This window comes from Sander lucioperca, chromosome 5 (assembly GCF_008315115.2).
Source record: "Sander lucioperca isolate FBNREF2018 chromosome 5, SLUC_FBN_1.2, whole genome shotgun sequence".
NCBI lineage: Eukaryota > Metazoa > Chordata > Actinopteri > Perciformes > Percidae > Sander > Sander lucioperca.
The window spans coordinates 15050718-15066385 of record NC_050177.1 but is presented as its reverse complement, the minus strand read 5'-3'; the positions used below and the strand labels follow the sequence as shown (position 1 = coordinate 15066385).

At 41.1% G+C, this 15668-nt stretch overlaps 1 protein-coding gene across 1 annotated transcript; it reads left to right on the top strand.

Annotated features, from left to right (window-relative positions):
* Positions 1-2335: 2335 nt before the first annotated feature.
* On the top strand, positions 2336-12264 carry LOC116055558 (NACHT, LRR and PYD domains-containing protein 12-like). Its single transcript, XM_031307568.2, has 9 exons — positions 2336-2411; positions 4051-4330; positions 4862-6656; positions 6748-6921; positions 7007-7180; positions 7267-7440; positions 8968-9141; positions 9262-9308; positions 11202-12264. Exons 1-9 carry the CDS (start codon positions 2379-2381, stop codon positions 11738-11740), a joined length of 3390 nt encoding a protein of 1129 aa, XP_031163428.1. The 5' UTR covers positions 2336-2378; the 3' UTR covers positions 11741-12264.
* Positions 12265-15668: the final 3404 nt, after the last annotated feature.

The window sequence follows — 15668 nt, the reverse complement described above, 5'->3', positions numbered from 1 at the left end:
CTATATTAATTGATATTAGAATATAATACATTCTTTAATTGGCACTCATTTGTTATACTGAAACAGCAGTTTAACTTTTCATGATGTAAAGTTTATTATTGATTTATTATTTCAATACGAGTCCAAACACATTTTTCCCAAATGTGCAACCCTTCTTTGGATCTGAGGTCCAGTCGGAGGTCAAAGGGCCGAAACTAAACCAGACTCCACAGGAACACTGCTCTATTTCCAGCAGTAACCATCGCGACGGCAGAGTGTCCTCCCATGATGCAGAGTGTGCTAATTGGCCTGTTAGTGAAACTGGTTGGAGCCTCCAGAGTGTCCAAGTGTCCACAGACACCTCTGGGGTCTGGCCTTGTGTTGTGGTACAGATGGAAATAACTGCTGCTGTTGTTGATGGCACTGACACAGAAAGAAGATCTGCCGGGACTCATTACTGTCAAACGATACAGTAAACATGACAAAATCACACATGACGAGTCCCCACTGCCAGCTCTCTGTTCACCATACATATCACTGTAGCACAAACAATGTAATACATGTTTAAGATCTTTGGCCTGTAGAGGAAATAAAGTTGTCACTGACCTTTACCTGGTTGACGTAATATGTTAGCGTTTGAGCATCATTAAGTTCTGGTAGGATTCACATATTTCCATGGAGTTTTTTTCTTACTGCAGTGACACAGAAGACCATTGGCCATGAACTCTGCACTTGTTTTCATCTAAAGATACAGGACAATAACAACAGGTGTGTGTTACATCAAGTACAATGGCTTCCGAAAGGCTCTTGTGCAGTATATCGGATAAAAAAATGTACATCTTGATGTACGACAAATAGGCAAATGGAAATAGTTTTCGTGTCAAGTTGAATGTGAGTCAGATCATATCAGAAGAAAAAAAGAAAAAATCGTAACCCTAGCACAGGTTAAATGTGTAGAAATATTGGCAGTTAAAAAGTTGATGACAGTTAAAGTTGCATTGTGCTCGTTGCAAAAGGGCTGTGTGCAATCATTGAGGAAGTGGCTGTACTCCAGCGTGAACTCTGATGCACAGAAGGTTAAGCCTTATTTGTACGGTGGCCGACAAGGGCAAACACCCTGCAACTTAAGAAACCACACGCAAATAGACAAAACACAAGCAAATTAAGAAAACAACTTCATTAATTTGACAACACATGCGCAGCATTCAGCAAACACGCTGCAAATACACACAACACAACCAAATAACATAAACGCGCTGCAAATATAGAAACAATGAAAAAAGAAAAGCACAGAACCCCAAAAACAAATGCAACAAAAAAAACAAACGCTGCATCCAGATTACACAACGGAAGTTCTCCACAGCTTGATATTCGACCGAGTTAAACCCTCTCATGTAATATGGCTTAAACAAACATCAACGTTGAACGCTGTTGCAGTTTTAAATGTTTTATTACCACGAGTTTACAGACACGTCCCTGCTGATTGAGTATCAACTGTATACTTAGTATTTACAATCTATGATCTCAAAGCAGTTGCACACCGTTCTGAGAATGAACGTGTACCGGCTCTCTCTTTCTTTATGCATCGCTTCTTTTTTCGGGGTTTGTGTGCTTTTCTTTTTGCATCGTTTCTATATTTGCAGCGCTTTTACGTATTTGGTTGTGTTGTGTGTATTTGCAGCGCGTTTCCTGTTTTTTTCTTAATTTGCATGTGTTTTCTTAAGTTGCAGGGCGTTTGCCCCTGTCGGCCACCGTATATATGGCATAAAAGTGCACTGTGTACCAGACAGATAAGCAGAAAAAAAGCAAAGACAGTTAAAGTTATGAGAACAGAAGAGGAAGAGAGGCCCCTACCTTGGCATGTGTGTGTATGAAGATAACAGTTTCTGTCTAGAAACAAGGCCATTTTAGGCCTTTATTTGACAGGACAGCTGAAGTCATAAAAGGGGAGATAGATGGGGAATGAAATGCAACAAAGTCAGAGTCAAACCTGTGGCCGGTGGCCTTGAGGAGTAAACCTCTATATATGGGCACCAGGTGAGCTACCCAGGCACCCTTTAAATGTTCTGAATCTACTGCTATTACCCCCTTTCAATTTATCAGTCAAAACAGATGCAAGTCTTTGTTCAGTTTGTTACAGAATGGAACAGATTCACAACAGCAACCTTGTTAAGAAAAATGCTATAGAATAGAGTTTATTATTATTCTAACAGGTGCACCGTTTAACAGCAGACACATGTAACTAGTTTTTAATCACATTTTGAAAAGAGCTCCCAGATACAGACAGGCATGTCACAAACTTACAGTTAGATTACACCCTTCCCCTTTTTCCCCCACTTCCTGGTGTGGGTGTGTGTGTGTGTCAGCAGCCGTTTACTTTAACTTCCTCCCATGTTGTGATGCAGACATGTTTCCTCCAGGTTAAACTTTTGGTAAGTGACACTCTTCAGCTAATTTCTGATCTGTTAGTTTCATTAAACTGTGACAATGTGTTTGTGTTGAAGAGATTAGCTCTGTTCTAACAGTCAGCTGTTAGCCACTGTGTTTAGGATCACCAGCTGCTTTTACCAATGGGAGCTAACCATGCTAACCATTATGGAGCTTATTCAAAATCAATATTTAACTCAAATGTAGCTTTGCTGACAAAGTGAGACAGGACTGAAGGTTATCTGTTAGTTACTGACACTCGCTCATTATTTATATTCCAAACAAACAACTCATGAATGAATCTGGGGTCTCCACTGATTATTCTGAACTGCAGTAAAAGTACCAAAACACACTGTCAACGTACTGTGTTAGTACAAGTTAGTGTGTTAGTGCTATTACCCCCTTCAATTTATAATACCAATCAAAACAGATGCAAGTCTTTGTTCAGTTTGTTACAGAACTAACAGATTCACAACAGCAGACACATGTAACTAGTTTTTATCACATTTTAAAAAAAGAGCTCCCATATGAAGACAGACATGTCACAAATTTACAGTTAAGGCTGATTTATACTTCTGCGCAAAATCTACGCCGTTGCTACGCACATAGGTACGTGAAAACACAAACCTACGCCGGACCCTACACCGTAGCCATAGCCTGAAGTGCTCCTCTCGAAAATATTAACTACACGTCGCTGCAATGCACGTCGCTCGGCCGTGGCTTGGTAGCGTTGCATTTCTCCCCCGACTCATTTCCTGGTTCTCCATAAACAACATGAAATCAAGGACAGGGTTAACTTTTCCTGCTACAGATTTCCCACCATGGTCAGAAAGAACAGGGGAGACGCTTTGTTTCTCTCACTATGACTCTAGAGTCAGTACTTGCTCCGAAGCTAATCGCCGTCACTCTCTCACTTCTCCCTCGCTCTACCACACATTCCCCACACACACATATGCCGGCTCGACGCACACACCAGCGCACAAATATAAACATCAGGCCACTTACGTAGGCTACGGCGAAAGCTCTGCGTGGGGCCTCCGCAGAACCATAAAACAGCCTTCAGATAACACCCTTCCCCTTTCCCACTACTTCCTGTGTGTGTGTGTGTGTGTGTGTGTGTGTGTGTGTGTGTGTGTGTGTGTGTGTGTGTGTGTGTGTGCGTGTGTGTGTGTGTGTGTCAGCAGCTTTTTACTTTCCCTTCCTCTTGTGATACAGATATGTTTCCTCCAGGTTACACTTTTGGTAAGTGACACTTTTCAGCTGATTGCTGATGAGTTTCATCACACTGTGAAAATGGGTTTGTGTTGAAGAGTTAGCCACTGTGTTCAGGTGATCTGTTAGTGTAAGGACAATAAATGTCTTATTACTGACACTTATTATTCATATCCCAAACACACAACTCATGAAATAATCTGATAAAACACTGAAGTCTAATAGAATTAATGCAGACTCTTTACTTTTGGTTTAATAATTACCATTATATAATGATCCATGAATGAATCTCGAATTATTATTTGTTTACACAAATATCATCATAACATGATCTAAAAAAACTGGTCTGTTTTGATAATCAGAGTATTTTTAAACTCCTAAAAGTTCTGTTAAGTGACAGTGTTCTTTTTGGTATCTTTTGGATTTTTGCAGGGACAAAAAATGGAGACGCCTAAAGAAGTCGTCTTGGGAATTTTAGAAAATTTGGGAGCCGACGACTTTGAAAAATTTAAGTGGTACCTGCAGGGAGTCCTAAAAGACTTCACAGCAATCCCAAAGAGTAAACTGGAGAATGTAAACAGGGTGAACACAGTGGATATGATGTTCCAGACCTACAGTATAAACACTATTAAAGTGACCAGAATAGTTTTAGTGAAGATCAATCAAAATGATCTAGTGGAGAATTTATCAAACATCATCTCAGAACCTGCAGGTAAGTCATAATCATTATGAATTTAAAAAAAATTATGTAACAAAGATTAAACTTTTATATCACAGTCTTCAACAAATATTAGCTTTGTTACAATGTATCCCTCTTATCTACAAAGCTACATATGTTATGTTGATAACAACAGAACAAGCTACCAAACATCCACAAGAGAAACAACATTTAAAGTGTCTCAGAGAACAAAAAATTATGAAACAAAGTCAGAATGTTTTTATTTACTCTGCTGGTTAGAATTTGCACACACTGATGTCACTGTAAGATACTGCTTGGGCAATATTAATTCCCTCTGTAAATAAGTCATGTACCTTCTGGTTTATTTGGACAATGAAAACTTCATAAATGTATGACTGAGAGACCCAACATATCAGTTGTTTTTGAGGAATACTAAGTCATTTTACAATAGTAACATATTCAGGACCTTGTCATCAAATGGGCTGAATAGATTTCATGAATACAGAAATTTGCACACATTCACCAGAACAAACCCTCATTGATTTCATTGTTTTATTCATTCAGAGATTCTTGCTGTGTGCCAGCGAAAAGTCAAATCCAAATTACATAAGACGTTCCAGTGTGTGTTTGAGGGAATTGCTAAAGCAGGAAACAAGACCCTTCTGAATCAGATGTTCACAGAGATCCACATTGCAGGGGGAGGGACTGCAGAGGGCAATGATGAACATGAGGTCAGACAGATTGAAACAGCATCTTGGAAATCAGACAGACCAGAAACAACAATCACATATGAAGACATATTTAAAACCCCACCTGAAAGAGAAGAACCAATCAGAACAGTGGTGACTACAGGAGTGGCTGGCATTGGGAAAACAGTCTTAACACAGAAGTTCACTCTGGACTGGGCTGAAGGCAAGGCCAACCAGGACATCCAGTTCACATTTCCATTCACTTTCAGGGAGCTGAATGTGCTGAAAGAGAAAAAGTACAGCTTGGTGGAACTTGTTCATCACTTCTTTAGTGAAATCAAAGAAGCAGGAATTTGCAGGTTTGAAGAGTTCCCGGTTGTGTTCATCTTTGACGGTCTGGATGAGTGTCGACTTCCTCTGGACTTCCACAACACTGAGATCCTGACTGATGTTACAGAGTCCACCTCAGTGGATGTGCTGCTGACAAACCTCATCAGGGGGAAATTGCTTCCCTCTGCTCGCCTCTGGATAACCACACGACCTGCAGCAGCCAATCAGATCCCCGTTGAGTGTGTTGACATGGTGACAGAGGTCAGAGGGTTCACTGACCCACAGAAGGAGGAGTACTTCAGTAAGAGATCAAGAGACAAGAAGCAGGCCAGCAGAATCATCTCCCACATCAAGACATCGCGAAGCCTCCACATCATGTGCCACATCCCAGTCTTCTGCTGGATCACTGCTGCAGTTCTAAAGAAGGTGTTGAAGACCAGAGAGGGAGGAGAGCTGCCCAAAACTCTGACTGAGATGTACATCCACTTCCTGGTGGTTCAGTCCAAATGGACGAACGTCAAGTTTCATGACAAACGTGAAACAGATCCACCCTGGAGTCCAGACACCAGGAAGATGATTGAGTCTCTAGGAAAACTGGCTTTTGAGCAGCTGCAGAAAGGCAACCTGATCTTCTATGAATCAGACCTGACAGAGTGTGGCATCGATATCACAGCAGCCTCAGTGTACTCAGGAGTGTTCACACAGATCTTTAAAGAGGAGAGTGGACTGTACCAGGACAAGGTGTTCTGCTTCGTCCATCTGAGTGTTCAAGAGTTTCTGGCTGCTCTTCATGTTCACCTGACATTCATCAACTCTGGAGTCAACCTGATGTCAGAAGTACAATCAACCTCCTGGTGGTCTAAATTTTTCAGGGACAAATCAGCACATTTCTACCAGAGTGCCGTGGACAAGGCCTTACAGAGTCCAAATGGACACATGGACTTGTTCCTCCGCTTCCTCCTGGGTCTTTCTCTAGAGTCCAATCAAAATCTTTTACGAGGCCTGTTCACACAGACAGAAAGTAGCTCACAGACAAACGAGAAAACAGTTGAGTACATCAAAAAGAAGATTTGTGAGAATCTGTCTGCAGAGAGAAGCATCAATCTGTTCCACTGTCTGAATGAACTGAATGATCGTTCTCTAGTGGAGGAGATCCAACAGTCCCTGAGATCAGGAAGTCTCTCCACAGATAAACTATCTCCTGCTCAGTGGTCAGCTCTGGTTTTCATCTTACTGTCATCACAAAACGACCTGGACGTGTTTGACCTGAAGAAATATTCTGTTTCAGAGGAGGCTCTTCTGAGGCTGCTGCCAGTGGTCAAAGCCTCCAATAAAGCTCTGTAAATGCACACAGAACTATCCAGATTAAATCCAGTTTTTCTTTATTCAGAAAACTACTTTAACTTTCTTATATTGCTGATTCCTCTTCAGACTAAGTGGCTGTGACCTTTCAGAGAGAAGCTGTGAAGCTCTGTCTTCAGTTCTCAGCTCCCAGCCCTCTAGTCTGAGAGAGCTGGATCTGAGTAACAACGACCTGCAGGATTCAGGAGTGAAGCATCTGTCCTCTGGACTAGAGAGCTCACACTGCAGACTGGAAACTCTCAGGTTGGTTATAAGCTATTTGAAATGATGACCCTCTGAGCTGTTATTTTCTATTTATGTTAATTATTGGATGGACTTTTTATTTCAGATTGAGTGGCTGTAAACTGTCAAAGAGAAGCTGTGAAGCTCTGTCCTCTGTTCTCAGATCCCAGTCCTCTAGTCTGAGAGAGCTGGACCTGAGTAACAACGACATGAAGAATTCAGGAGTGAAGCATCTGTCTCCTGGACTAGAGAGTCCACACTGCAGACTGGAAACTCTCAGGTATATTATCAGTTATTTGAAAATTATGACCCTCTGAGCTGATATTTTCTTCATATGTTAATTATTGGATGGACTTTTTATTTCAGATTGAGTGGCTGTAACCTGTCAGAGAGAAGCTGTGAAGCTCTGTCCTCAGTTCTCAGCTCCCAGTCCTCTAGTCTGAGAGAGCTAGACCTGAGTAACAACGACCTGCAGGATTCAGGAGTGGAGCTGGTGTCTGCTGGACTAAAGTGTCCACACTGCCGACTGGAAACTCTCAGGTTGGTGGTCAGCTGTTCCATGAGCTGTTATTCTCTTCATATATTAATTATTGGATGGACATTTTATCGAATCCTTTTAGGCTAAATAGCTGTAACCTTTCAGAAAGAAGCTGCAAAGCTCTGTCCTAAGTTGCTAGTCCTCTAGTCTGAAAGCTCTGGACCTGACTAGCAACACAAGTTAATATTCAGTCTCTTTAGTCCTTTTACGATCCTGCATTAAATGTGGCAACAATATCGTACTGAAGGTTTTTTTGACTCAGGAGGTTGTCACCTAGCCTGGTCCTACCAGACTCTTGTACATTTCATTTGTACAGAGAGTCTGGCCACTCTCCATTGACAAGTGGCTCTGGCCAGATCCAATAGTTTTAAACTTCAACACAGTACCCGCCTTCAAGGAAGTTAACACTCTGCCATAACCAATCGCTAAAATTTGGTCGTGACGTCGGCTTAGCATCCCTAGCGTTAGCATTAGCATCACTAGCATTAGTCTTAGCTAACTCCTTCACCACTAACGGAGCAAGCTGGAAAATCAAACTTTTCCTGAACCCCCTCTGGGGAGGAGGGCCACAACATCATGGCCACCAACAAAACTCAGCAAAGATTGTTCTTGCTCTGGCTTTAACTTCTGGATATTCGACAGCATTGCCACAACGGACCGAATGCTTCGCTCGCATCTTTCTCCGCCGCCATTACAAAACTCACCGAAGGTTATCGAACCTCAGAGTCATCGTTCTCAGCCACTCAAACTGTTTGCTGATTGCACCGCCAAAAATTTGGCCGGAGAAAACCCAAGAATATACCGCAAACCCAGACGTAGTACTGAAGGAAAATGAAAAATTGAGTGGAAGTACATAGGAGGGCGGAGCCAGGCTAGTTGTCACCAGGATAGGGTTTTGGTTTACAAAACAGAAACATGACTTGGATATACAAAGCGCAGGTTTATTACAGTCCTTTATTGTCCAAGAGTCCCTGGTGGAAAAATAGCTTTTCATTACCGTAATTTACAGAATATATGACTGTTATACTATTTGACAACATTAGATCTTCAGAATTCGTAAACCAATTATATGATTTCAAACTATGGCTTATTCCGAAGTATTTTTACAATAAAGTAATATATAAGAAGTTGTGTTCAAAAGATCCTGTATTATTTAACAATGGTCCCATATGATATGTTTGGTATTCAATGGGTTTACAACACCAGTTGACTGTGTAGAATACGACTCATAGAAATGACTCTGTACTTTTGTTCTAACTTCCGACTATTCAGGCATTTTTGTAGTTGGATAGCATTTGTAGAAAACTTTGTGTGTGATCTGGGTTTCTAATTATCTTGTCAGCCTACTTCTTGCATCGCTGGGGGTCCGTCCTGGTTATGTTCTAAGGAGTTTTCACCATGCTTTGTAGAGCCTTGAAGTTGAGGGCATGGTGTGACTGCCATACCAGGTTGTGATGTCCTGATGTCGATGACGTGGACGAATGTGTATGTGTGTGTGTGTGTGTGTGTGTGTGTGTGTTTGTGTTTAGTCTCTCAGGCTGTCTGATCTCAGAGGAAGGCTGTACTTTTCTGGCCTCATCTCTGAGCTCCAACCCCTCCCATCTGAGAGTGCTGGACCTGAGCTACAATCATCCAGGAGACACAGGAGTGAAGCTGCTGTTGGCTGGACTGGAGGATCCACACTGGAGACTGGACACACTCATGTATGGTCAGACAGATAACCCAGTTGCTCTGTCACTGACTGAGGGAATATGGTTAATGTTTAATGGAGGTTCTGAGTTGAAGGTGTATGACGTTGATTGTGACTTTGTTTCTTCCTGCAGGGTGGACCATGGTGGACCACAGAGACTGAGACCTGGTTCAAGGAAGTGTGAGTGTGTTTGAAGTTTGATTCCTGAGAACTTAGCTGCACTAGATTTTTACATTTTCTTGACTAAAAACACAATTGTGAATTTCTCCAGAGTTTGTTTTTGTCTTTGTGGCTGGAAAGATGTTAGAACTTAATTGATCAAATAAAATCCACAAACAACACTAACTGAACACAGTGATCAAGCAGAACTAATAAATACATTTCATCAACAGTGAAGCCAACAGTAAGCCAACTACAACCATTCAGAAGTGCATCTGTAAGCATATTCTCTTTATAAATCACAGATTACCCACAAGTGTGCGTGTGTGAATCAGCCTCTCATCCTGCCCTGTACACGCCCATTTTTAACCATAAATAGTCAATGCAAAGCACTTCATGAATGCTGATCAGTATGATAATGACCCTGGCAGTTGTTCTTTCGTTACGCCAAATCATGACGACTGGCAGGGAAAAAGCAAAAAAACTTCTCAGACACTCAGGAATTGCTGCTAATTGAATTATAATTTTGGCCTGTTCTCGCACAGTGTAGGAAAACCTGATCTATAGACTACCTATGTTAAAAATACCATCCAAAACGGCAGGCATTACGGCACTCAGGGACAGCTTTAATATACCAGACCTATATGATAAGATTTAACAGAAATATATATTATATCCAAACAAGCCTTGGTGATAAAGTTCAATATTATATATAATATTTATATAAAACAGTTAGCTGTCTGCCATTTCCCTCTGGAAACAGCCGGTTGCCCCCAGAGTGGCGAGGACCTGTATTTGGACCGGGATGGCGTGGTTCCGGCGCGTTGCCCTCTCTACTGGACCCAATTCAGTACATAGATCCAAGAGCTTTAGGGAATTTAAATCGTCAAATTAGCCAGTCACCGTCATGAGCCCTGAAGCTTCTTTCTCTCCTGATTCTTCCATTGGCGTAGTCCTCCTGGAGTGCCAGCAGTGCCATCATTTAGCATTATGCACGGGGGTCACCGCAGTATTTATATGTTTACAACAATTTGTGATTGTTAACACCTTGTCAAAGTCACAGCATCAATTAGTGGTATCACCCATCCCGAGATCACAAACAGTATTAAAGTTCGAACCGATAACGAGGACATTGAGTGTAACGATTGCACACATTCTCAGCCCCCTTTTGTATGTACGCCACGTTTATAAATGAGACCCCTGCCTTAAAGCCAGTTACTGGACCAATATTCCTCTGATATTCATTTACTCTGAGTTCAGTACACTGTGGTGAAGCTTTTCTGCAGCAGACGACGAGATTGATGACGAGATGAGATTTGATGTTCAAAGGTGTGAACTTTGTGCTATTTGTGAGCACTTTGGTGGAGCTAATAAAAGTTTAAGAAAGCAGATGGTTCAGAGCTACTTTGTGTTGCAGTGGAAGATGATGTGACAGTTTTATTAGTGAGACTTTATTGTTGTATTGGTGTTGTATTAGTTCATGTTTATTGATTTCGATCATCGGCTGTCATTAGTGGGTCCACACGAGGACAAAAAGCTGTGCTGACTATTCAGTCATTGGCGCCTCAGTGTTTTTCTGCACCTCAGATCAGCTGTTCTTATCATATTTTATGTGTAGGAGGGAGTGTGCCTCATATTATGATGAACGGGGGGCCTTATTTATAAAACTGTGAGTAGGATTCACATCAAAAGGTGGCTTATGGATGAAACAAAGCGCTTGGTGGGAGCAGAAATGCAAACTCTATGGTTGTTATTTAAAAAAAGGCTAAAATGACACAAATTAAATAAAAAACGTATGTAACTTCACAAGAGACATAGAGATACCAGCAATACAGCTGATAAAATAAACATAAAGTTGCTAAAAAATCAACGGATATTAACCTGCCCCCCATTGTGTTTTGTTCTCTCCATCAGATGTCTGTGAACTGGAACTGGACACAAACACAGTACACCGAAAACTCAAACTGTCTGACGACAACAGGAAGGTGACACGTGTGGAGGAGTATCAGTCATATCCTGATCATCCAGACAGATTTGACCGCTGGCCTCAGCTGCTGTGTAAAGATGGTCTGACTGGTCGCTGTTACTGGGAGGTTGAGAGGAGAGGACAGGTTTCTATAGCAGTGAGTTACAGAGGAATCAGAAGTAAAGGAACTAGTGATGACTGTGGGTTTGGAGGGAATGATCAGTCCTGGAGTCTCAGCTGCTCTGTTGATGGTCATTACTCAGTCAAGCACAAAAGCAGAACAACCTCCTCCTCCTCCTCCTCTTCTATCTCTGACAGAGTAGCAGTGTATGTGGACTGTCCTGCTGGCATTCTGTCCTTCCACAGAGTCTCCTCTGACAGACTGATCCACCTCCACACCTTCAACACCACATTCACTCAGCCTCTCTATCCTGGGTTTGGGGTCTGGTCTGGTGCCTCAGTGTCTCTGAGTCCTCTGCAGGACTGAGAGTCTCTCCTGTGGACAGAAACACTGACTGAAGATCAGCTGCTGAAATCAAAGTTCAGTCGTTTCACCATCACACTCTGCACTGTGAAGCAGATCTGAGTCTCAAATACAAAACATTTGTCTGATCAACATTTTAAAACCACATTTTCTAATGTTTAGTAAAATCTATCTACCTAGATTCAAACTTAATTTAAGGGATTTTTCCACAGTGTTGCATGACGGGAGAATACTGTTAGAACTTGGATTTTGAATTAGTTTTCTAGTCAAGAAAACTATAAGTGATCCTCAATTATTTTTTAAGCACAAAGGTGCAATTGGATAGTTTAACAGTTGGGTAGTAATTTTACAACACAAAGTCCTAATTATGACTTTCCATAAATACTCTTAACTCTCGCTGATGAGGAATGCATTCATGGAGATTTTGTGTATTATATCTGTATTTTGCTATGTGTATATCCATGTTTCTGTGTACTGGTGGTGAAAACAAATATCCCTCTGGGGCAATACATCTAACTGTACATTCACTTTGTTGTTGAGGGTTTACTTGTGTTTGGTTCTTCCATACTTCAGTCTGACTCGTGTTTGAATATGATCGTTTGAGTGAAGCTGCTGCTGTCTGCATGTCAACATTTTGACAGGAAGTTTCATCGCCACTCAGAGGTCACACAACAACACACTTCTAGTGGGTCATAGTCTCGCATTGCCAGACCTTCCTCCACAGCGCTGCGGAGGAAGGTCTATCTAGTCCACACAGCTTAAAGTATCAAATTAACAGTACACAGGTATTATCAGCAAAATGTACTTTAGAAAGTAAAAGTAGACAAGTAAAGCTAAATCGGTGAACCTTGGCTGTGTTTCATTAGTTGTTCCACTTCCCCTCAGCCCTTGATATTATGTAACAGCATACGGAGAGATAACTGCTGCTGTATACGCTGGTTACAGGAGAGAGTTGATGTTGCTGATCTTTAGCTCATTAGATGACCAGTTAGCTCCATCTAGTGGACAGATAGTAGAACTCCATCATCTGATGAGTGCCTTCTTTGTTAACCCTCTCTGTCATGTCTGCCTGGTATCATGTTTGTGTGTCTGCTTTCCTTGCAGATACTGCAGGTGGGCGTGGCAGAGAGTGGTGGCAGCTCCTGGGCTCATTAGTTAACGTTAGCAGCTCCTGGGCTCGTTAGTTAACGCTGGCAGCTCCTGGGCTCGTTAGTTAACACTGGCAGCTCTTGGGCTCTGTGGGCTAGTGTACTGTTAAACGCCTCTTTGGTTCAGTTGTGCCCTCTGCAACAAACAAACAGAAGTACATATGGCAGTAAATTAGAGTAAGGCTGAAGTTAAAAGCATAACCAAATCAGAAATAATAAAGAAGTGGCAGGAGAATTTTAACAGGGAAATTAAAGGTAGAATGTTCTACAGCAGAGGTGCCCAAATTCTTTCATATGAAGGGCCAAAATGTATCTGGATGGAAGGCCAAGGACCAAAAATAAATGTTGATGTTGAAAAATACCAAAATTATTGTGTTTCTTCATAGATAAAACTTACATATTTAAGTAGTACTGCACTAACACTCATGTCACTGACCACCAGAGAAACAGAAGATGAATAAATACATTTCAACTTTTTAGTTATCTCATGTTAGCTTGATATTTTACTGAAACATGTAATATAACCTATATATGTTTTATTTATTAGATAGTTGTATGTGTGATTTCTTTATTTCCCACATCTGTAAATGTGTGAAGGAAATTCTGTTTTTGAAAGATATAAGATTAATCATGACACAGATCACAAAGGTTCTAAATCAGAAACTCATGCAGCTGATTACCAAGCCTCATTGAAATGAGTCTGCAGGTATTTTTTACCTTCACACTGTACAATAAGGAAATTACATGACATAAGCAGACAGAATGAACATAAAAACGGTGATAAAATGTCATAATTAATGGAAATAAGATGAAAAATCAAACTTGAAGCAGTAGTGCTACAACTGTCGCTCGATCCGTATAGTTTGTGCTGAAAGTGAACGAGGGTAGAGTTTCATTTCAATGCCCCACTCACATTCTCTCTGCTTTTCAAGTGGATTCCGTGCGACGTATGAGATTGTGTATTTTTCCACATTTTAACAGTCCAATTTAAAAGTATAAATATAGTACAATAATTGTACAAAATTGTGCTGAGAAAATGTATTTTGTTCAGTTCACATTTAGCAGACAGAAACCTTAATATTCAAATCCCCAATCTCAGTATCTTCTCTGTTGAGCTGTGACCTGAGAACACTCAGGTGTTCCAGGTTACCCTAACCATTCACCTGCAGAGTCAGAGAAATATCATACATAGGTATATCCCAGACACAGCAGGGGTCGTCACATCAACATCATCATCAAACACTGCACTGTAAGGCCGGTTACACACTGCCTGCGTGGCGTGAGTGTGGTGTTTCTGTTGCGTGTCAGCTGCATGGCAGCTGCGTAGATTTTTCTATGTCTTTACACACCAGAAATGTGTCTGACGCGGTGCTGCTGCTGCTAGCCTTGTCTGGACACATGTATGTTTCCCCATTGATAAAATTAAATACCGTGTTAAACATAAATATATACTGATTTGATTACAGCAAAGACAACGTCGGCAGTATTGACAGCAAAATAGGCTATAGAATATTTTGTTTTGTATTGACAGGTGCAATATTTGATAATCGTTTTTTTTTTTTTTTACATTTATATCAAAACCTCAAACATCAACATGTCATTTACTAATATGTATTTGTGTCTAAATGACATATAAACATCTTTTCCTATTCTATTTTGCCTGGAAACGCTTCCACCACGCTTGCATGTCGCGTGAAAAATAGGCGTTGGTTCTATTTCTAGCAGGCACGCGTTTTCGGAGCGGCTCGAGCTGCACCTGAGACGTGCGGGTCACGCAGGCAGTGTGTAAGTTTTAACCTGTTAACATGGGAGCCGAAATAAAAACGGACACGCCACGCAGCTGACACGCTCGCGCGACGCATCCAGTGTGTAACCGGCCTAAAGCAGATCTGAGACTCAAACAAAAACATAAATCTTTTCTGATAAAAATTTTAAAACAATTTTCTGATGTTTAAACAAATCTACACATTTCATCTTCAGGGCAATCATTTTCATGATTTCTGCCATCAGTAGATTTTTTTACTATACTTACTCTTTACTTTTATATACTTATAAAGTGTGCTCTAGACCTACTCTATCTGTAAAGAGTCCTGAGATAATGCTGCGTTCCAGGCAACCCATGGCTTGTGTTTTCACAACCTTCTCCCGTGAAAGTGCCCTGGAACGGCAGTCAACCCGTAACTTACTACCTGTGAACTCGTACCATATCGTTGTACTCCCAGTTAAATTTTTTGACGTCACACACACATAAACAACAATGGCGCCCCCCGTTGATGCTGTACAGACGCCGGTGATTAACTGTGAGAAATACAAATAAATAGACATAAATAGGCAACTTAAAGTAATTCTGCACATTGAAATAAAACAATACACATACAATTGTGTACTACTACAGGTTATGTTTATTAAATGAAGCGCAAAATATGTCGCAGACTAGAAATCGCTAGTATCAGCTAGCACTAGCTAACGTCAACGTTAGGTAGCCACTAGCTAACGCTAGCTAGTAGGGTTTGTTGTGACTTTGCCTGGAACGCTACCAAGTCGTGAGTCGTGACTTGAAGTCGTAACTTACGGGCTAAAAATTGTGTCTGGACGCCGCATAAGTCCTGTTGTTATTTGACACTATAAATAAAATTGATATGAATTTACTGAGTTTCAAGACATTTGATACCATCAGCTTTTAGCAGGTGTTCTGTATCAGGTAATGAATGAATGAATGATTGAATGAATGAACATGGTGTTTGTTATGGACTCTGGAGAAGGACAAAGTAAAGCTCTCATCC

Coding starts and splice junctions, on each gene's coding strand:
- LOC116055558 (XM_031307568.2), top strand. CDS start 2,379: ATGCAGACATGTTTCCTCCAGGTTAAACTTTTG. Junction 4,331..4,861: donor CATCATCTCAGAACCTGCAG/GTAAGTCATAAT, acceptor TTATTCATTCAG/AGATTCTTGCTGTGTGCCAG. Junction 7,181..7,266: donor TGCAGACTGGAAACTCTCAG/GTATATTATCAG, acceptor TTTTTATTTCAG/ATTGAGTGGCTGTAACCTGT.